The sequence below is a fragment of the Xyrauchen texanus genome, chromosome 45 (assembly GCF_025860055.1).
Source record: "Xyrauchen texanus isolate HMW12.3.18 chromosome 45, RBS_HiC_50CHRs, whole genome shotgun sequence".
Classification (NCBI taxonomy): Eukaryota; Metazoa; Chordata; class Actinopteri; order Cypriniformes; family Catostomidae; genus Xyrauchen; species Xyrauchen texanus.
Window position 1 is genome coordinate 4,941,769 of NC_068320.1, and position 23,577 is coordinate 4,965,345.

Here is a 23,577-nt window from a genome sequence, read left to right on the forward strand (position 1 = left end):
AAAAATACTTCATGGTATTGAAGCTATATTTATGTTTACTGACACTGATTTGAGAAAAATCCCTTTATTTGAAATGTAAAAATTTTATCTCAAGTTAAAACAGCCATCTTCCACAACTTCTGTATTCAAATGTATTATACGCTTTTATTTGATAGGTTGTTTTATTATCATTATTCTTTATTTTCTTTTTTTTTAGGGGAAAATTTAAGCCAAAAAAAAAAAAAAAATGAGAATGTGTCGTCATCTTCCCACAGTAGACTACATGTTATGAGACATATTTCATATTCAATAGTTTCAAAGTGTTTTTAAGTTCTGAATAAAATCAAAATTCTGAAATACATTTACCCACAAACCGGAGGTTCAGTGTTTGTTTTGGGAATCGCGAGTCATGACGCTGAAAGGAAACCGAAACTGAATCAGTGGTGCTGTTTCATTTAGCAGTTCGGACGACACTTTAGACAATTTTATATATACCTAATGATTATAAATTATTATTTGTTATAGTTTATATATATATTATATAGTGTCTTGAAGGCATTTGGTAAGTATAATTACACATGTAATTTCTGTATCATGACAACCCTGCGCGAGTCCTAATAACAATTTATAGATTGCACGATCATATTACGGATACATTTTCACACTTAGGCCTGATGTGAAACACCTTTTATTTAAATTATTATTATTATTATTAGAAGTGTGAATATTTCTGAGGAAGAGAAGCAAAGACACAAAGATGTTCAGAATCAAAAATGGAATTGTTTCCCCAAAATTATCTGAAGTTACAGTTAAAAATAAATAAATAAAAAATGCATTAGATAGCAAATTATCTTAATTTCTGTTTATGACTTAAGATGTTTCAAGGCTAAAGACATTCAGAGAGCCCTGCATGAAGAGACAGAACATGGCAGCAGGTAAGCCTGTTAATTATTAAAACATTTTAATGTTGGTTCTGGTATTCAGCAAACAATAAACCAAAAAACAACATGGTGTCTGGGAAATATTTTTTATATACATATATAATATGGTTATTTAACGAGAAACAAATATTCTAATCATAATTTTTCCCAAAATGAATTGATAGATGAATTGATTGATGGATTGATGGATGGATGGATGGATTGATCCATCATCCATTCTTCCATCCATCCATTTATTCACTAATGCAACCAAAACTAAATATTTAAAAGTTGTCTTTGTTGTCTTTCATTCGTTCGTTCGTTCATTCATACTCAGGTAATCGCTATGAGTGGCAGTTGTATGATGGACAGCGGTGGTCTTCTATCTGTAATGATATTGTCATTGAAACCCATTACTGTCAGCCAGGGGCTACTGGTATCACCATCTACACCAGCATGGGGTGAGTTTAGTCTTCAACAAGTCCTGTTTAATCACAGAGATCATCAAATTGAGTTTATTGTAATAAGGGTTCACAATGATGGCATTAGGTCCATATCTTTTAATATTATTAATTATTTTCCATTGGTTCAACAGGTCTCTCTTTATTGACTTTGAAGCTATGACAATCAATGGACCTATTACTAACCTCAGTATACGACGCAAAATGTTTCTGAACTACAATCAGAAGCAAAAAGTAGGCTGGTACTACAAAGACAACCATCACTGGTTCGAATATGGATCCCAGGTATAAGTGACCTTAAAAATCTCTAACGTTTCTTGTCAACCTATCATTTCCCTCTGATTTTAGGTTAGGTTATGGTTGAGGTAGTGTTGAAGGTGCACTAAGGTTTCCACATTTTTATGTTTTACTCTTAAGAATTGAATTGAACAGGTTTTTCAAAAGTACTAAGTGATGTACAAAATTAAGATTCATGTCATATCAGTGGTCTAGAAAAGGCTGTTTTAATTAAGTTAACATTTTGATCTGTCTTCCCCTTTATTTTGCTTCCTCGAAATTCTGCAGGGATCCGGTGGGAACACATCCTCAATTGGAAGTGATTATATAGAGCAACAATATAACAACAACCCAACAGGCTCAGTCCAGTTTACTGCAGGAAACATGATTTACATAGTGGACTTCACTGGTAATTCTTGAAAAACTTTCTTTAACAGTTGAGAATTGTGTCATGGCATATTAGTCGCAACATATTAGCATAATTTCTGACAAATGGATACACTTTAAATTTAAAATGGCTAACTTGCGGATATAAAAGTTTATTTGTGTTTTTGGAATGTTTTAGCCATGACTCAAACCAATCTGTCCACACACATGACGAGAAAAGTGAAACGGCGACCAAAATTCAATTCAATAGTAACAGACAACAGGTATCCCCCACCCACATACACACACACACACACACACACACACACACACTAACCAACTTTGCTCATACAATGGGCCTCATTTATGAAAGCCGAATGACAGCAGAACGAATTTGTGTGTAAATTGTTCTTAAAACCTTCGTACCTAAGTCTATGTACAAATTTACAGTATGCATTAATCATTTGTAGAACCATTCTTACATAAACTAAATGTGACAATTCCTGCAAGAGTGGTTTTGCGGTTTTGTGGTTTTGTGGTTATATTGTGGCCATGACAGGATGTACATGGTCAGCAACTACTCAAGTAGACTGTGGCATTCAAGCAATGATTGATTGGTATTATAAGGCCCAAATTGTGCCAAGAAAACATTCCCTATGTAATGGTAGCCAGTTGGTATGTGATAGTTGTTCTGGCTTTAAGAGACACACAAGTGACTGAGGCTAGAAGCCATGGCTTTTATAGCCTCATTGCTAGCGTGTCCGACTCCCATGCTGGAGATTGCTGAATCAATTCCCACTCAGGGTGGGTCGAGTAGGACCGGTGACACTGGTGTCATGACCCGTATGGGAGTGAGGTTTAGGGGGGTGAGTGTAATGGTAGCTGTCAGGTCTCAAGGGTGGTGATGCAAGGTCAAGGGAACTGAGCTCTGGGAAAACGGGGAATGTGGACCCAGTTGCAGAAATTCCTCAGACTGTTCCTCAGTCAGGGAATACACTAAATGTCTTTTTAATTGGTCCAGAAAGTAATTCCAAACTGAAACTCCAGAAACGTTCCAAAGAGTCAATAGAAAAAAGCCAAAAAATGTTTAGAAACCACAAAGGGTAAAAGAGTGTTTCCCAAAAAGGGAAAAAACATTCAAAAAACAAAAGACTGGAGAGGTTGGTCTCAACATATCAAACACTGAGCATAGAACAGAAGAACAGAGCAACTTAAATACACTCACAGAAAAATGAGGCAAAGGCGGGAAACTGAAATGAAATGCAATAAGGGCCTCTTGTGGCCAAAACCATTCCATAAACCTAACAGTAGCCAGCTGGTTCGTGACAGCTGTGCAGTGTGTAAACCTCACTCTCCTGGCCATAAGAGACACACCAGTGACCGAAACAAGAGGCCATGGCTTTTATAGCCTCCTTGCTAGCATGTGTGACTCCCATGCCAGGGATCACCACTTTGAATGCAGCTCGTGGCGGGTCGGGTTGGACTGGTGAAACCCACACCATTACACTGCCACCAGCCTGGACTGTTGACACAAGGCAGGTTGGGTCCATGGATTCATGCTGTTGGCGCCAAATTCTGACCCTACCATCTTTGTGCCTCAGCCTTGGTCAGATGAATATCGATTTCTGCTGAGTTTTTCCAATCTTTAACTGTCCAGTTTTGGCGAGCCTGTGCCCACTGCAGCCTCAGATTTCTGTTCATGGTTGACAGAAGTGGAACCGGATGTGGTCTTCTGCTGTTGTAGCCCATCCGCCTGAAGGTTGTGCATTCTGATATGCTAGTCTGCTCACCACAATTGTACAGAGTGGTTATCTGAGTTACCTTAGTTTTTCTGTCAGCTGAACCAGTCTGGCCGTTCTCCATTGACTTCTCTCATCTACAAGGCGTTTTCATCAGCAGAACTTCTGCTGAAGTCAGTGTTTAGACTCTTTAGGAAGTTATCCTATGAATTTCTGTGTAAAATGAATGCAACAATTTATAAAATAGTGGTTGTATTAATTCTTATAGTACCACCGTATTTAAACTCTTCAGGAAGTCAGCTGTCGAATTTTCTTTGCGAATTCTTCTAATGGTTTTATGAATGGCTTTACGAATTCAATGTTTAAACTTTTCAGGATGTTAACCTAGGGATTTCTGTTTAAATTATTTATAGTGCCATAAAGTTAATATTGTTCAGGAGGTCAACGTTTTAATTTCAGTGTAAATCATTCGTTAAACCATTTGTGTGTAAATTGAATGTGACAATTGATGTAAGAGTGGTTTTATGAATTCTTATAATGCCACAGAGTTTAGACTCTTCAAGAAGGCAACCGTAGAATTTTTGTATAAATCGTTTGTAAAACCATTCTTACACATGCATGCGAAAATGTACGTAAGAATAGTTTTGTGAATGCTTTGAATGGTTTTACAAATTCACTGTTTAGGCTCATGAGCAGGTCAATGTACACATTTCTATGTAAATCATTCTAAACCATTCTTACATAAATTGAGTGTGTCAATTGATGTACGAAAGGTTTTATGAATTCTTATAATGCCACAATGTTTAGACTATTCAGGAAGTAAAAAACATTCTTTCCATGAATCCAAAGACTCCAATTCTACTCTACAATTAAGAATGGTTTTGCAATTTCTTCCAAAGGTTTTATGAATGGTTTTACAAATTCACTGTTTAGACTCAGGAAGTCAGCCTATGAATTTCTTAGTAATTCATTTGTAAAGCCATTCTTATGTAAATTGATGCAAAGTATGGCAATTTATGTTAAAACTGGTTAATTAGTTCTTATCGACCCACAGCTTTAATACTTCTAAAGTTTTTCTTTGTAAATTGTTTTTCAAACCATTCCAACATGAATTAATAATTTACGTAAGAATGGTTTTACTAAAGAATTACACAAAAATTCACTATGCAAATTTTTTTTTGTGTGTGTCGAAATGTTGAACATCAAACCTTAAAAAGTTTATTTTATCACATGCAGTTCGCCAACGTTGGAATCTCCCACTACAAATTCAACAGATTCATCGACTGAATTCATCTGGGAGTTTAATGGTGATGAAGGCATTTGGACTGAGTACCAGAAACCAGTAAGGAGTTCTGAAGCTTTTTTAAACCAAAGAAAGAAAACGTTTGGTTACGTATGTAACCTCCGTTCCCCGAGAGAAGCGACACTAGGGGTCTCTCTTGAGCGCCGATATTCACCTCTGATCTTATTGAAAAGGGCCAATGGCAGTTGGCAGTCAGTATTTGCATACTCCGCCCCCGGACATACGGGTATTTAAGCGGGGCAAATACGGGAGTTCATTCAGGATTTTTCTGAGGAGCCGGAAATGGTCCGGCCACAACAGTGGCTCGGTTCAGCGACATGGCGGAGGAAAGACACAACGTGTCGTTCCCTCCCTCGGGGAACGGAGGTTACATATGTAACCAAACGTTCCCCTTCTGTCGCTCTCTCCACGTTGTGTCGGAGAAGCGACACTAGGGGACACATTCCAATCTTGCCATGCGCTGAACCTTGTACGTGGACCGCCGATACAGAGGCGGGCAGGGATTTCATCCAGTGCCACGCATCGTCTGTACCTGGCTGCACGTACCCTTCCCCAATGCCCCATAAGATCATCGGAGTCCTTGTAGTTACCCTGGGAGGGGAACAAGGTGATGTTTGCCAACATGGGAACGGGCCAGCCTGGCTGGGCCTCTTTTCTCTCTATGTTTCTCGTATAGAGCAATCACGGCCGGGGCCCTTACACGCATATAGGGAAGGGGGTCTTACCCAGACCCTGCGGAGACCACACCTGACCTTTTTCTTGGGGAGGAAAAGTGGTAGACACGTCACACAGCCGTCTTAGGGCTCGTGTGGAAAGTATGGTGCAGTGGTAGATCCAGCCATGAAAGGGGGGAGTTGCTACAGCACGGCGACCGGGGCAGCTGTAACTGCCTAAGGGAGACACGGGGGCACGGCCTGGGTGTGATAAGCCAGTGTGATGGCGTCGACAACCCAGTGGGCGAGCCTCTGCTTGGAGACGGCATTCCCTTTCTGCCGTCCGCCAAAGCAGACAAAGAGCTGCTCAGAGCGTCTGGTGCTCTGTGTGCGGTCCAGGTAAATGCGCAGGGCGCGCACTGGACACAGCAACGAAAGGGCTGGGTCTGCCTCCTCCCGGGGCAGCGCTTGCAGGTTCACTACCTGATGTAGCGAATCAGCTCTATGAAATATTAATAATCAATCATAACTTGTTATAATCGATCATGAATATTTGGATCAGTTAATCGGGTTAACTTGATGTAGCTACATTAACATTACAACCAAATGCTCGGTTCATCCCGTGAACACTCAATATTGGTTATTAATTAATTAATTAATAGAAAGGTACATTTCCGGGGCATGGGAAATGTCTTTCTTACTACGTATTAAGAGCAAGTAGTCAAAATCTATGATTAGTGACTTTAGATATGAGCTTGAGACACAGACAACTTTACATGTGACATGAACAAGACTTTATTAACTAGACGAAACATTTAAACTACTCTAACATACATATACATACATTCATACAGTTTACCAAGGGAAAGAGGGCTGAAGCAGAATACAGGAAGGCAAGAAGTTATAGCATTGTTTGAAGTTCAGCAGATCAACAGCCTGAGCAAACCATCATATTAGTTCTGACACGCCCTTTTTAGAAAGGGGTTAGGGATACTTAATGTATCAAATAATGAGACTAAGTTTGATACTTGCATGTCCCATTTGAATTAAACTGTCCTGATGCAATTTGTTGATGGCTTGAGTTGATCTTTGATGATGTTGTCTTGATGAGAGAGAGAACCAGTGGGAGTCAGAGACAAGGCCGTAGCCTGGCGCACGCTTGGGAGTCCTTGGGGCCTTCTAGTTCAGCATCATTCAGCAAGAGAGTGAGAGAGCACAAGGCTCAGAGGACCAGAAAACAGGAGAGGCAGGAAGCAAGAGCGAGAGAGCTAAGAGAGGGCTAAGAGAGGGCAGAGATAAGAGCTAAGAGCATTTATAACCTTAGAAAACATGTCCCACCTCTCATTGGCTCGACCAATGAGAAGGGTTTGGGTTCCAGGTGGGAATTTGGTTTATTGCTCTTTGTTCTCACATTTCTCATTGCATGAGCAAGAAAGAAACTAGGAAATATACTTGTAATACTAATATGTTGTTGTTATTGACATATCATGTACACAGTCATTTTGATCTTCAAAATACCAAGTTATAGAGACCAAATATGCCACACATATGATTTCGGTTAACCATAGTATGCAAAGTCTGAAACATTAACCCATTAGAGTTTGAAAGAAAAACACAGATCAAACAACATTTAGGAAAATTATGAGATGGAACATTAGATACATGTCAATGAATTTATCACATGGATATATAGAATATATATATAGGATTAACAGGGTTCATTTCTCTTTCTCAGTAAGAGAATGAAGTGAAGGTCAGCACTTCTCTGAACATTCCTTTGGAGGTCGTAAAAGTCTCCCTTACTCTGGGCATGAGAGAGTTCCTTTGTCAAGGCTCATTTGCATGTTTATGACAGTAAGAGATTTTGGGCTGAATGACTCAAAAGATAGTAAAACATCGCGTAATATCATTCTACAGAGATCTTATATTCGAATTCAGCTCGGACAAATCGTAAGGTTTAATTTGATACCAAGAAACGTGTGTTTAGTACACTTAAAAAGGGAATATACACTCTGAGGCTATTAAATATGAGGCCTCAGAGTTTAAAACACACAACGAAACAGTTCTAACGAGTTTGATATACCTCAGAAATACACAACATACAGGGATTACACGTATTTCATTAGCAATATGCAGTTCTGTGTTTAACTGAAAAACACACACACACACATTGTTGCGTTCAAAGTTTCCCCCTTCCTGTCCACACGATAAGCACGTTGTGAGCATGCGGATGTCACATGCGGTTCTCTGTCAATAGTTTATTGTCTCTTTGTCAATACATTTATTGTGCTTGTGGAGACTGGTTGGCACTATTTCAGTAATTAGGGGAGTTTTTAAAAGTAAGTTCTTATTTGATCGTGAATCTGTTAAAGCCACTGATCCTCCGCCATACCTTACACTGATCTCGAAATGGTGTGGTTGGAACCTTGGGCACATAGCCCGGTCGCGGTCTTAGGATCACAGACGTATCTGCCGGACCGAACTCCAGGCAAGTGTCGCTGACAGAGAACGCTTGCAGGTCCCCGACCCTCTTAATGGAGGCGAAGCGATCAGCAGGGCCGTCTTAAGAGAGAGGGCCCTGAGTCCAACTGATTCGAGCGGCTCGAAGGGAGGTCTCTGGAGTCCTGCCAAGACTACCGAGAGATCCCAGGAGGGAACTAGGCCTGGCCGGGAGGGATTCAACCTCCGGGCGCCTCTCAGGAACCTGAGGATCAGGTCGTGCTTACCCAAAGACATGCCGTCTACAGGATCGTGGTGGGCGGCGATAGCGCAACATACACCTTGAGGGTGGACGGGGACAGCCTCCTGTCCAGCCTCTCCTGTAGGAACAGAAGCACTGACCCTAATCAGCGCATCTCTGCGGGTCTTCGCCTCGGGAAGAACACCAATCTGCGAACAAGCGCCACTTTAGGGCGTAAAGGTGCCTGGTAGAGGGGCTCTGGCTTGGTTGATGGTATTCACAACGGTCGCCGGTAAGCCGGCTAGCTCTTCCGCGTCCCGTCCAGGGACCAGACGTGGAGGTTCCAGAGGTCTGGGCGCGGGTGCCAGAGCGTGCCCCGTCCCTGAGAGAGGAGGTCCTTTCTCAGGGGCATTCGCCAGGGAGGAGCTGTCGCGAGGAGCCTGAGTTCCGAGAACCAAGTCCGAGTGGGCCAGTAGGGGGCCACCAACTTGACTTGCTCCTCGTCCTCCCTGACCTTGCACAGCACCGGTGCAAGAAGGCTCACTGGGGGAAATGCGTGCTTGCGCAGCCCCGAGGGCCAGCTGTGTGCCAGCGCGTCGGTCCTGAGGGGAGCCTCTGTTAGGGCGTACCAGAGCGGGCAGTGGGAGGTTTCCTGGGCGGCAAACAGGTCTACCTGGGCCTTGCCAAACCGTTCCCAAATCAGCTGGACCGACTGGGGGTGAAGCCTCCACTCCCCACCGGGAAGGCGTTGTCGTGATAGCGCGTCCGCTACGATGGTGAGCTTGCCGGGGATGTGAGTGGCACGCAGCGACTTGAGTCGCTGCTGGCTCCATAGGAGGAGACGGCGGGCGAGTTGTGACATGTGGCGGGAGCGTACGCTGCCTTGGCGATTTATGTACGCCACCACCGTGGTGCTGTCCGATCTCACGAGGACATGTTTGTCCCGAACTAATGGGAGGAACTTCCTGAGAGCAAGAAGGATGGTCAGCAACTCCAGGCAATTGATGTGCCAACGCAGCGGGGCCCCTTTCCAATGGCCCGCTGCTGCGTGCCCGCTGCACACGGCACCCCACCCGGACCGGGAGGCGTCGGTTGTGACCAGGACGCGTCGGGACACCTGCTGCAGGGGCACTCCTGCCCGTAAAAAGCAGAGGTCTGTCCAGGGTCGGAGTCTTTTGAGGCAGGCAGGGGTGATCCTTACCCGATGCGTGCCGCGGTGCCATGCTTGTCTCGGGACTCGAGTCTGGAGCCAGTGCTGGAGTGGTCTCATATGCATCAACCCCAGCGCGCCGCCGTGGAGGACGCCATATGCCCCAGGAGCCTCTGGAAAAGTTTTAGAGGGACCACTGTGCCTGGCTTGAAGGAAGCGAGGCAGTCCAGCACCGACTGAGCACGCTGCGCTCGTGAGGCGTGCTGTCATTGAGACTGAGTCTAACTCCAACCCGAGAAAAGAGATGCTCTGAACCGGAGTGAGCTTGCTCTTCTCCCAGTTGACCTGAAGCCCTAGCGGCTGAGGTGCCAGAGCACCTGGTCTCTGTGTGTGCATAGTAACTCTCGAGAGTGTGCTAGGATGAGCCAGTCGTCGAGGTAGTTGAGAATGCGGATGCCGGCTACTCGTAGCGGGGCAAGGGCTTCCTCTGCGACTTTCGTGAAAACGCGAGGGGACAGAGACAGGCCGAAGGGGAGGACTTTGTACTGAAACGCCTGGCCGTCGAACGCGAACCGTAAGAAGGGTCGGTGTCGTGGCAGAATTGAGACGTGGAAGTACGTGTCCTTCAGGTCCACTGCTGCGAACCAATCTAGATGCTGAACGCCAGCCAGAATATTTCTCTGCGTAAGCATTTTGAACGGGAGTTTTAACAAGGCCCGATTGAAAACTCGCAAGTCCAGGATTGGTCGTAAGCCACCGGCTTTCTTGGGTACAATGAAGTAAGGGCTGTAGAAACCCTTCCTCATTTCGGTTGGAGGGATGGGCTCTACCGCGCCCTTGACTAAGAGGGTCGTGATTTCCGTGCACAGGGAACTGGCGTGCTCGTCGTGTACTGCGGAAAAGCGGACGCCCCTGAAGGGGGGCGGGAGCCAGGCAAACTGAATTGCATAACCGAGTCGAATGGTCCGGTGTAGCCAGCGTGATGCGTTGGGAAGCGAAAGCCACATTTCCCAGCTCTGCGCTAGGGGCACCAAAGGGACGAGTATTTTGGACGTACCCGGCGGGGCCTCGCAGCGGGGCGGAACAGGTAATGCAGCGTCGGGTGGCTTCGTTGCGGCCTGAGGCTGAGGTGCTGAGAATAGACTCAAAGCACTTACCTTGCTCCGCGCGCCCGGCAGGGGGCGGGTTCTTAACTGAGGAGGAGGTCTGATGTTGGCGTCCTCTGGACTCGTCTGAACTGGCCGGCCGGGGGACAGTCGTGGGCAGGCGGAAGGCGGGATCACCGCGTCCGGTGTACCGGGACTGTTGTGATCTGAAAGCACATTGCCGTGAAAACGGCATTTGCGGGCCAGGTGACCCAGAGGCAAAGGAAATAGCTCTTTTATTGAGAATGTGGTTAACACAGCCCCGTCAGGGGTGTGGCAAATGAAAAAACAAAGGATTCTCCTCCTGGCCCTCCACCGGGGGCGGAGCGGTCTTACCACCTCGGAGCTAACGTCTTCGGCTCTGGGTCGGCTGTCTCAGGAACGCTTGGGAGCCTTCCGGGTCCTGGAGGGGTTCGTGAGACAGGGGCGTCGCCGCCTGCTGGAGTGCTTCGACGCTGGGGCTGAGAGCTGGGCCCGGGTTGAGGTGGAGCAGGAGCTGGTTTCCTCGCAGGGGGATGCCCTCGGCAGGCAGACGGGGCAGGGCCCGTGGCGGCAGGTCTGCGGCGGGGCATGATGTGCGAAATGGCCTCCGTCTGCTTCTTCACCGCGGAGAACTGTTGGGCGAAGTCCTCGACGGTGTCACCGAAAAGGCCAATCTGGGAGACAGGTGCGTCCAGGAAGCGGTTTTTGTCAGCCTCACGCATCTCGACCAGGTTGAGCCAAAGATGGCGTTCCTGGACCACTAGGGTGGCCATCGTCTGTCCAAGTGCCTGCGCTGTGGCCTTCGTCGCTCTCAGGGCGGGGTCGGTCGCTGAGCGCAGTTCCTGCAGCACATCAGGATCAGGTCCACCCCTGTGCATGTTTCTGAGAGCTTTGGCCTGGTGGACTTGCAGGAGGGCCATCCATGCAGGGCGGAGGCAGCGTGTCCAGCCGTAGTGTAGGCCTTCGCATTAAGCGAGGATGTTGTCCTATAGGGCTTGGATGGGAGTACGGGGCGACCCCACCAGGAGGTAGGGCTACCGGGGCATAGATGGTGCGCAACTGCCCTATCAACCTGGGGAATCGCGTCGTAACCGTGGCGTTCTCCGCCGTCGAGGGTGGAGAGAGTGGAGCGGGTGGCACCTAGACGAGCGGAGAGCGGAGCTCTCCACGTAGACGTCAGCTCATCATGCACCTCCGGGAAGAAAGGGACCGGGGGGATGCGAGGCCGCGAACGGCGCGCTGCCCCAAGGAACCAATCATCCAACCGAGAAGGCTGTGGGGAGGATGGAGGATTCCAGTCCAACCCCACGCTCAAGGCGGCCCGGGCAAGCATGTCGGACATCTGAGCGTCGGCCTCAGCCTGGGCCTGCTGGCCCGAAGGCGGCAGTCCAGGGGAGTCCTCGGCATCAGACACCGCACTCTCCGATGCAGCGATGAGCTCATCTGCTTCGGACTCGGGAGGATAGACAGCCGGGCCGTGAGGCGAGCCACTATCACCGCGAGCGTGGACGGAGACCAGCGAGCGTGTCGGGGAACGGGAGGTTCGAGGGGGGTTACCCGGCGAAACTGCACATGCTGCCGCCCCCAAATCGCCCCCAGCGCCAACCGCACCGTCCTTAATCCCGTGGGAAGAAGGAGCAATGCGGGGTGCAGCTGGGGTGGTTTGCTTTCTGTTGAATACCCAGACATACGGGTATTTAAGTTACCCTGTTGAGTTTCTGTTGAAAGCAAGCCGCGACCGCAACGTGGTCATGGTCATGTTCTCGCAGTGAGAACATGAACCATCCACAAACGCCGCCTCGGTGTGATCGCAGCCCAAATACACGAGACAGCGCCTGTGGCCGTCTGAAGCGGAGAGCACTCTACCGCATCCAGGAACGACACAGGGGCGGAAAGGCATCTTGAAAATGACATGTCCTTAAAAGGACGTTCAACGCCGCTGTGTTTGCTCTTTTAGAGAAAATGACTCTTTTAGTAAAAACTCTTTTAATACACAGTGTGTGTGTGTACGTGTCTGCGCTGTTGAAGCGCTCAGGGGCAACAATGCACGCCGTGCACTGAGAAGGAGAAAGCCGCTGTTGTGCGCCGTCAAGATCCAACAGCATGCAGATCGTCAGAGGAAAACAGGAACGTTTAAGTGGCGTGTAACTCGCAGCAAACTGCAGACAGACCATCGGCTCCGAAGAAATTTTCTGAATGAACTCCCGTATTTGCCCCGCTTAAACACCCGTATGTCCGGGGGCGGGGTATGCAAATACTGACTGCCAACTCCCATTGGCCCTTTTCAATAAGATCAGAGGTGAATATCGGCGCTCAAGAGAGACCCCTAGTGTCGCTTCTCCGACACAACGTGGAGAGAGCGACAGAAGGGGAAACACTGTTAGCATATCCAAATTCAAAAACTGCTTCAACTTAAATGTTTGAATGTGAAATGTTCCATCAGTCTCACATTTCATTGCACTTTTTGTTTGCAGGGATGTTCTTTGGATAGTGCAGAAATCGAGAGATTGTATCAGCTAAACCCTGAATGCCAGGTTTCATTCACAGCTGGACGATACACTTACACTCTTTACTTTGGTGGTAAGACACATTAAGAGAGATTATAAATAGACAGATTATAGGCTTTCCCACTGCTGGAACTAAATCCCATTTTAGGTCATTTTTGAGGAATCATTCAGTTTTCGGCACTTTCGCACATGAGGTACTATAGTTTCTCTTAACCCTTTAGAGGGACTTTTTTGCTGTGATCGTGCGTGTGCTCAACACAATGACACAAACTCTAGCTACAAGATCGGGGGAGCTAGAGCTTCATGCATTCATTTATTTCTAGTTTTCATTATTTTATTATTTTTTCTTATTCTTTCTTTTTCAGTGCATCAAAAATGCCTTGGACTCGGAAAAATATTTTCCAGTCGAAGTCGAGTCTAAGTAAAATAGTCTATGACAAGTACATGTACCATATGTGCATTGAGTCTATGAAAATTTGGAGTCCAAACTCGAGTACCTCAACTCTACCTATTACTGCGTGTTATACTTGCATCAAGATATAATTTTACATTCAAAGGGTATGTCAGTACAGTATTTTATGTTGAGTCATACTGTAAAAGCCTTAAATGTAAAAGATCATTGTGACAGGGTTGAGGGCGGGTCGTGATGCTACACACCCGGACCCTAATCAGGCTAATCAATACTCAGAGAGGGATAAAGGCCAACAAGGAGCAACAGTGGGAGAGAGAGCGAGGAGAGTGAGAGAGCATCATGACCCAGCCCCACCCTCTGCCCTGTCACAATCATGTTGATCAATAGGTTTAAAGTGGGAGTCATGTGATGCAATGTGAGGAATTAGCTGTTAATCCGCTAGCGACCAAGGTGGATTTGGAGCGCGTCTAGGAGAAGTTGGAAGACTTGGAGAATCGTAACTGGCGGAATAACATCCAAATTGTTGGAATTCTTAAGGACGAAGATGGTTGGGATATGGTGAAATTCCTGGATGGGCTCTTTCTGAGTCTGCTTGACATAACAAACATAAGCTGGAAATCGAGCGAGCTCACAGGGTTCCGGCTCGTCGATCCGCTGAGGAAGACAGGCCCCGAACAATTCTGGCCAAATTTCTGAGATCATCCTATAAAGATATTGTGTTACGTGAGGCGAGGAGTAAAGGAAGGCTTTCTTGGAAGATCCTCAACATTTTTTGTTCTCAGACTTTGCGAATTCGACAAGAGAGAAACATGATCGATTCAAGGAATGCAAGAAACCTTTACAACAATGGAAGGTCGCATTTGCACTGATATTCCCGGCCAAATTGAGTACAGATGCTAAGGATGGCTTTAAAGTATTTACATGTCCCCAGCAAGCAATGTCCTTCATACAGTCAATGGACTGAGTAAGTTATTTTGTGGTACTCATGTTGCAGCCAAATGGACCGGCTCACTGAACATCCAGTTGATCGTCTGATGAAGCCTTTTTTTATAAATTGTTTTGTGCTGGTTCCACTAGAAACTTCATGGAACCATTAGAACTCCCTAAACTGACAACTGAGCAAACAAATTATCTTGATTCTGAGACAACCTTGCAGGAGCTTGGTGAGGTAATTAAGGCCTTGCCTAGAGGCAAGGCTCCAGGGCCAGACAACTTTGCTGCCGAAATTTTAAGATCTTATGCTACAGAACTGGTTCAACTTTTATTAGAAGTTTATGTGGAATCATTAAATTAAATAGAATGCTTCTGCCAACCATGACACAAGCCCAGATCAGTCTGATTCTTAAAAAGGACAAAGATCCAAGTGAGTGTAAGAGTTACCGTCCAATTTCTCTGATCCAGCTAGACGTCAAAACTTTTGGCTAACCGATTAAGTAAAAGTTATGACATCTTTTATATATACAGATCAGGTGGGTTTTTTTCAGGGCTGCAGCTATTCTGATAACATTAGGCATTTCATCAATATCATGTGGTCAATGGCGAATGATCAGACTCCGGTTACTGCCATCTCACTTGACGCCAAAAAGGCATTTGATATGGTAGAATGGGATTATCTTTTTAAGATTTTGGAAATATACAGGTTTTGTAATACTTTTATTGGATGGATTAATTTATTTTATAGACACCCGGTAGCAGTGGTACAAACAAATGGATTAAATTCAGATAATTTTAACCCATCAGGGTTGCCCTCTTTCCCCATTATTCTTCTGTCTTGCCCTGGAATCATTAGCAGCTGTGATAAGAAAGGAAGATGATTTTCTAGGGGTGGGTGCAGGAGGTATAGTACATAAGCTTTTGCTTTACGCAGATTATATTTTATTATTTTTCTCCGACCCTACTAGATCTATGCCTGGCCTCCACATAATTATGAATACCTTTTCTAATTTCTCAGGATACAGAGATAATTGGTCTCAATCCGAAGCTTTGGCGCTGACAGCGTACTGCCCGGTAATGGCTTTTCAGGCAGGTGCCTTTAAGTGGCCCAAACAGGGCATTAAGTATTTGGATATTTTATTCCCAGCTAATTTTTGTGATTTAGCTAGAGTTAATTTTTGATCATTACATTTACCTATGACTGGGAATGTTAATGTTATTAAAATGAATTGTATTCCGAAATTAATCTACCTGCTAGAGTCTCTCCCTATAGATGTCCCACTCTTTTATTTCAAGCAATTTGATAGTATAGCGAAGTCCTTCATTTGGAATGGTAAACATCCCAGATTACATTTCAGTAAGCTGCATAGGCCAATTGACAAAGGTGGGCTAGGCCTACACAAGATTTAGTTTTATTATTATGCATTCCGTCTCAGACATTTGGCTCATTGGTCACTTCCACCTGAGAGATCCCCTCCCTGGTTTTTTATTGAACAGGAAGTTCTTGCCTCTATTTTGCCATTAAAAAGCCTTTCTATCAAACTAACCAGAGAAGTTAGGTTACATCCCGTTATCTCGCATTTGCACTCTGTATGGAGAAAAGTGTCCAAGAGTGTGAAGAGTGTTTAATTCTGACATTTATTTAAATGTTGCCTTGAGCATATGACTGAACCAAAAATTATGTTTAAATAAGTCCCCTTTCTGCTGGTCAGAGTGGATTGTGAGTGGGGGTTCTACACTCTGTGACGTATATGAGAGTAGAGTGTTGAGATCCTTTGAAAATTTGGTTCAATGTTTTGGAATTAGCAAATCTGAGTTTTTTAGGTATTTATAGCTGCGTCACCTGCTCTGTACTATTTTTGGAAGCAGCACACGCACCCCTAAAGCGGCAGATACTCTGGAAGTGGTGATTACTGCTTTTGGAAAAGGTCATAAAGCAGGGATTACTCCCTGCTAGTTCAGTGTCTGGGGGACGGAGCTTTAACTTCTATTGAAATATTACGTGAGAAAGTTTTATACTTGGTATTGGAGAAGGGAGTGTGGGCTAGGATTTAAAAAAACATCAAGTTTGTATCTAGAGATGCAAGGGTGCGTGCCTTATGCAATTCAAGATTTTACTTAGATTCTGTGACTTTCAACATGTTTTCCGCTGATTTCAGCATGTGCTGTGTGGTTAAAATAGGCTGAGTGCCTCATCTCTCCTCCAACTGCAGCGTCAGGAACGCAGCACTGTGCTGCTCATGTGCTGATTCTAACCTGCAGATGCAGTTTTTTAAAACAGCCTTAAAGGAATAGTTCACCCAAAAATGAAATTTCTCCCATCATTTACCCTCATGCCATCTCAGGTGTGTATGCACGAAGAAAGCAAATCACTAAAAACAAAGGTAGAAGAAAGTGAAAGTGGAGATTCATAGTAAAAAAGGACTTAAATATTGATCTACAGCTATCGTATCCCTTCAGAAGATAAGGATTTAACAACTGGAGTTGTTTGGATTACTTTTATGCTGCTTTTTGGACCTTCAAAATTGCATTAAGACCTAGAATGCTGAAACGTTCTTCTTAAAATCTTCATGTGTGTTCAGCAGAAGAAAGAAAGTCATACACATCTGGGATGGCATGTGGGTGAGTAAATGATGAGGGATTTCTTTTTTTTTTTGCATCATCACAGGGGTATTTTGTAGGTGGGAAAACAAGAGGGAAATGTCTCTTGTGGAATGCAGTACCTCTAAAATGTTGTCCTTCCAAAATGTTCCTCTTGGGGAGTACCAGAACTTTAGGTGGGATAAAGGTGCTATAGGCTGTACAATGAACATGTTTAAAGAGGCCTTTACTTGAATTTCCATTTCCCATGTGACTAATTAACTAAAAGTATAATTTTTACACAAACATGGATTAAAAATGCAAATCGCTTATTTATGAGATGATTCCTTTATATGTGGCTATAAAGTTGAAAACGTTATACCCGAACTCCTAACCTGAACTAACCCCAGTCTCCTACTTTTTTTTTAAATAGTATGTGAAAGTGTATGCAGTATGAAAATATAAATGTTTCAAACACACGTATGCTACATTGACATAACTTAATTGCTATTCTCAACTAGTCACTATCTTCATTACTTTTCTGCAGGGATGTATCAAGTAAATAATAGGTTTGGTACAAAAAGACAAGTGAGAAGAATAGACAGTGGAGTCCAGCAAACCAACAGGTATGAATCCAAGAGTGATCATAGCCAGTCTCATAATATCATCATAAATTGGACCAGGTTCTGCACATGAAATCAAAAATTTTGGACTTTTCATTAAAAGTAATGTATTATGAATGCATTACAATGAATGATTTTCTTTCATTTTTATGATCATAGTGCATTTTCGCAAGCTCGCTGGCAGTTCCAAGACGTGGATGGCAACTGGAAGGAATACTCTAAAGTAAAAGAATCTAAAACCGTTTTTACCAGTACAACTGTTCCATACTGATGAACTGAACACTGAATACACACCTAATGTGTATAATGTGTTCTTTTTCTCTCTTGGCTCTCAACGAAGGCGGTCGCATTTTCTCACCCTCTCCCTACCCTTATCTTCCCTGCTTTGCTCCTCTCGTCATATCTAGTCTACTGTCTTGTACTTGAGAGACTCTCTCAGCACTGCTCTTCAAACTAAGTCATCATGGATTTGATCAACTGGTCTCTCAACGCAATTGACACCATCTTCTCGACGAGAAGCTTGGGTTCGGGGGAACCTGTCTGCCCTGACGGAACGTTCGCAGCTGGCTACACGATGGACGCGTGGGAGAGGTGGCGGGTCGTGTGTCTGGCGGCTCTTTCCGTGGAGGACGTTGAAGATATCTACCTATTCGGTACCATGATAACAGGTCTTCTGCTGATTGGATTAGGCATTGCCCTGGTTTATCGAGGAGTTAAGAAGACGGTGACAGCTGTCCAAAGCCTCACAAGGCTGCCCGTCATGATTGAAACAGTGGGCAGAGCTGTCTGCACTCAGACTGGGTCTATGAACCAAAATACGGATAACATCATGGAGAAGCTCACAGCTTTGCAAAGGCAAATGGATCGTTTCAGAGACCAAAATGGACCAGGAGAATAGCCGTGTAAATTAGAATGCGGCTACTCTCCTTAAGACCAAACAATCCCAATCTTATCTGTTTCGGCCGCCCTCAACCAGCACTGGCCTTGGCCAAGGCCGCTGTTGGAACAACAACTCCCCGGAAGAGCACTGCAGTGAGCCACTCTGCGTTCCTTCCCCGACTCCCCAGACACCTGGTGATTGTTGACTATGTCTGGGACCTGATCAAGGTTGTCTCCATGGCAACTTGCTGTGTATCGCTATGACAACCCCTGCGGACTGAGGCACCTAGATTAGATGCTGGCATAGCGACTCTCCAGGCCTACACACACATGAACTCTTACACATATATACAGATATGCAATCATCCGCCCGATACCCTATCCCTCGCCTAGCGCTTTGTACCCCCAGTCTGACAGGCGGGTCTGTGACCAGCGCCGAACATGGCTGCAGGTCCGGATGGCTGCTTGCCTGTGCTGGGCCACCTCCACCCCCCAATCCCCTCCCCTGTTGCAAGTCTTGTTCATGTTGTAGAGTGTACTGATTATGTGCTAATGTTGCTGAGGTGTTTTTTTCCCTGTTCCCACACTGTACTTCTTAAGGAGCATAGTCTGGGGGCTGCCTTTTTTTTCTCCTCTCCTCTCCTCATGTCATGCTGTATTTCTTCTAATTCCCTGTCTTCCTGTCCTGTCTATCCCCTTGTCATATGTATGTTTGTATGGACAGGTCGATGGCCAATTTCACTGGTTTACTATGTGACAATAAAGGACTACTACTACTACTACTACTACTAATGCATAGCAGTCTGCTTCATAAACTTGATGGACTTTGTCATTTGTGTAGGGTGGTTCCCAGGGTCATTGCAGTGTGTCAAGTCAAGATATTGAGGCTCAGTATCAACAGGACTCTACTGGGACAGTAAAATTCTGGACGGGCAGGTTCCACTATGAGCTGGACTTCTCAGGTGTGTGCATGTACAAACTAAAACAAATACTTTGTCTTTTGTTCAAATCTTTTTTATTTGATGTTTGGTGTGGACATAATAGATCTGTTATTTTCATTTTTGCATTTTGTTGCAGACATGTCCCAGACAAACCTGTCTTACCACACTAGGAGGTGTGTACGCCGCCTTCAGCAATAAAATCTCACCTGCCTATTCTTATGTTTAATTGTATCTTTATGTACATGTTCTCAGGATACCAGTTAAATAGATAGTTCACCCAAACATCATTTACTCACCTTCGTGTCGATCTATACCCATATATCGGACACGAAAAGAGAAATTTTTAATTACTGTTGTCTATGCTCTTTTCCTTGCATTGAATGGGGACAGAAGCTTTCAGGCTTCAAAAGGAATGCATAAATGCCATGAAAGTATCATAAAAGTGCACTAATCCAGGTCATCTAATGTTATACAATAGCTTTGTTAGAGAAACACACTGGAATTTAAGTGATTATTCACAAAAAAACCTTAATTTTGGCTCTAGAGAAAGTAGTGATGTCTGATTCGTGAATGAATCTTTCTTTCGACTTGGGTCTTTTCAATGAATCAGTTGAAAACAATCTCATAAATTTCACTATTTTTCACACAAAGCTATCGTATAGATTCAGAAGACTTTGAATGCAGTGCACATGGTCAACTTTTATGATATAACATGTTTGGAGCGATATGAGTGCGTGTAAATGATGACAGAATTTTTGGGTGAACGAACCCTTTAACTTCAGAATGTCTAATGCCCATTCTTAACTTTAATACACACTGCCTGTATGTGCTAATCAAATTATGTTTTGCTTTATTTGTACAGACTAACCTATAGATAGTGTATGTGCATAGAATTGTTTAACTGCCATTATGTAACAACTTTTTTTCAATATTAAATGTTTACAAGTTTTTCCACAAGTTTTACTAGGACTGACAGTGGCTTTCACCATTTTTCTAAAGCCAATGGCACAATGGTTTTTGTTTTTCAGTTATGGGAGTAATGATGCAAAATATACTGTATATAGAACAGGCGAAGGGACATGTTTTTATTTGCAGTGCTAGTAAACCATGGTGTGGTTCTGTTTTTAACCTTGTGTGACCCCCACAAAACTACAACTGGTAAGAAACCTAATTAAGTTTTTAGTATCATCCGATATGCCATTTTTTAAATTTGAGTGATTTATCACAAAAAGCCACTCTGTTAAACACAATGAACATTAATGTGTACTTTAGCATTTTTTTCCCTTAGAAATCTTATACAGTATTTACTGTGCATCAGTAAATATATTTTTATTTGTATAGTACAACTCAAATCGTTTCAAAGCAGCTTTACAGAAAATCATGCATTAACAGAAAATGAAACTAATATCTATAAAGTCTTAGTCATCATTGTGTAGTTTCATTAAATATGATTGTAAATTGTGTATATATATATATATATATATATATATATATATATATTTATACACAATTTATTGTATTATAATAAATGTATTTAAAGATTAAAATGTATTTACAGTAGCAAGCTGTAAGACTGTGGCGAGGAACACAAAACTTCATAAGATGTTGATTAATGGCGAAAAATAACCTTGGGAATAACCAGGGTTACTGTGGGGGCCAGTTGCCCTCTGGCTAACATCATGCATATAATACCAATATGAGTTATTTATGTGCAGGGCAAGTTATGGTTTAAAATTTGTAAACTAAGTTAGTGTTAAGAGCCAGTGTTTAAACAAAGATTAATTACTAATATTTTTGAAGTTCATACTGGATTAACTGCAGAAGTTCACATACAGTGTATGCTTTGTCCTTTGTTAGTTGGTCGATGAAGGCTTTTATTGGCAGTTAATTAGTCTACGTATGTATTCCATTTTAAGAGTGTAGTCCATCATGAATGACTCTAACTCATTAAACTTCTCCATCAGCCTGACTAATTCCTTACATTTATCACATGTAAACCCCTCACTGCTGATGGAAGAAGCTATAGTAAACATGTGGCATGCAATGCAGGAATCAATAATATGAGATAATGCCATGATTTACCGCAATTGTTTGTTGTTATGGTTGTTCTTGAGCAGCAAGGGTTTGAGATCAATGTGAATCCCTCATGCCATTGTTTGCTGTTTTTTTGTGAAGTTCTCCTGATCAGCAGATTCAGTTTGTAAATGATGAAATAATCTGTGTAAAACTTTGAGGAGAAAATGATGCATTATTAAACTGAGAATCATTAGGTTAATCCAAAAGCTGAACATTTTTGCTTTCAGATGCTTTATATGGAGTTAGGATGAAAATAAGGTGCATTTTGAACTGTTCTGAGACTAGTGCAGGGAGACAGCACAATGGAGGTTGTCATTCACTGAATAGAGAGCAAAGGAACTCTCTATGCAGCTAAATGCATTCAATCCAAACTTCCTATCAAAAGTTCCGTTTCAGGCCTCAGACGATGTTTGAACCACTCAACATGTTTGGCAGACATGGTACAATGATAATCAGTACAAATATTCTGAATTTTTAATGTATAATTTTATTTGAACATGGTTTGCAGTGATTGGATGATGCAGGCCATTACTTTTACTCAAACTTAATCATGCTAATTTCTGATGTAATATATTTAACATCTTAAAAACATGAATAATCAACACTCCTAGAAACAAATAATTTGCAAAAAAACAATCTAACTTTCTATAGCTTGTTATTGTTTGAAATTTCAAGAGTTCCGCTGTCCACATATACTGATCAGCCGCAACATTAAAAACACTGATATGTGAAGTGAATAACATTTATTATCTCATTACAATGGCACCTTTCAAGGGGTGGGATATATTATACAGCAAGTGAACATCAGTTCTTGAATTTCATGTGCTGGAAGCAGGAAAAATGGGCAAGCATAAGAATCTGAGCGACTTTGACAAGGGCCAAATTGTGATGGCTAGACGACTGGGTCAGATCAAACAGCAGGTCTTGTCGGGTGTTCCCGGTATGCAGTGGTTAGTACTTACAAAAAATGGTCCAAGGAAGGACAACCGGTGACAGGCGTTTTCATTTAGATCATGTGGACGGCTGGGTGCGTGTGTGTTGTTTACTTGTGGAAGAGATGGCAGAAGAATGCACCATAAAAAAAGGCAGGCTGGCGGAGGCAGTGTGATGCTCTGAGCAATATTAGGTCCTGGCATTCGTGTGGATGTTACTTTGACACTTACCACCTTCCTAAGGATTGTTGCAGACCATGTACACCCCTTCATGGCAACGGTATTCCCTGATGGCAATGGCCTCTTTCAGCAGGATAATGCACCCTGCAGGATCAAAAATTGATCAGGAATAGTTTGTGGAACATAACAAAGAGTTCAAGGTGTTGACTTGACTTCCAAATTCCCCAGATCTCAATCAGATTGAGCATCTATGGGATGTGCTGGACCAACAAGTCTGATCCATGGAGGCCCCACCTCTCAACTTACAGGACTTAAAAGGATCTTCAGAGGTCATGTGGAGTCCATGGGTCAGTGCTCTTTTGGCGGCACGAGGTGGACCTACATGATATTAGGCAGGTGGTTTTAATGTTGTGGCTGATCGGTGGGTGTTGCCATACATTTTTAGGAAAACTATTTGCTCTAGATTGTTTTGTTTTTTTGCATGTTCATTATGTGGTACAAGTTACAAATCAAAAAGGGAAACGTAAAATGCACACAGCAGTCACACGGGGGTCTCAGGAGGTTTAGGAACAATACATTTTAATTGTATTCATATTCATGAAGTGTATTCAATAAGATGTTACTTTTAAATAATTTAACATGCAAATTATGATAAATCTCATGAAGAACATGTCAAGGTCATTTTATTTTAGCAAAAAAAAAAACGAACAAACAAAAAAAAAAAACAGTACATTGTTTTATGCATTACAATTAAGCACATTTACACTCAAAATTCAAAATACTGTATTGCATCCAGATGTTTTACTATTTGTTTTCAATTCTCATTTCTGTAAGACATTCTGTCTGGAAATCATTATTTG

The 23,577-nt window shown here is 43.4% G+C and overlaps 1 protein-coding gene across 1 annotated transcript; it reads left to right on the forward strand.

Moving 5' to 3' along the window:
- Positions 1-408: 408 nt before the first annotated feature.
- Positions 409-20,778, forward strand: LOC127637715 (protein mono-ADP-ribosyltransferase PARP12-like). Its single transcript, XM_052118948.1, has 12 exons — positions 409-541; positions 855-914; positions 1,237-1,360; positions 1,495-1,645; positions 1,925-2,045; positions 2,202-2,286; positions 4,978-5,083; positions 13,129-13,234; positions 17,634-17,712; positions 17,869-17,932; positions 19,430-19,550; positions 19,666-20,778. Exons 2-12 carry the CDS (start codon positions 890-892, stop codon positions 19,725-19,727), a joined length of 1,044 nt encoding a protein of 347 aa, XP_051974908.1. The 5' UTR covers positions 409-541; positions 855-889; the 3' UTR covers positions 19,728-20,778.
- Positions 20,779-23,577: the final 2,799 nt, after the last annotated feature.

Coding starts and splice junctions, on each gene's coding strand:
- LOC127637715 (XM_052118948.1), top strand. CDS start 890: ATGAAGAGACAGAACATGGCAGCAG. Junction 2,287..4,977: donor TCAATAGTAACAGACAACAG/GTATCCCCCACC, acceptor TATCACATGCAG/TTCGCCAACGTTGGAATCTC. Junction 19,551..19,665: donor CTATGAGCTGGACTTCTCAG/GTGTGTGCATGT, acceptor ATTTTGTTGCAG/ACATGTCCCAGACAAACCTG.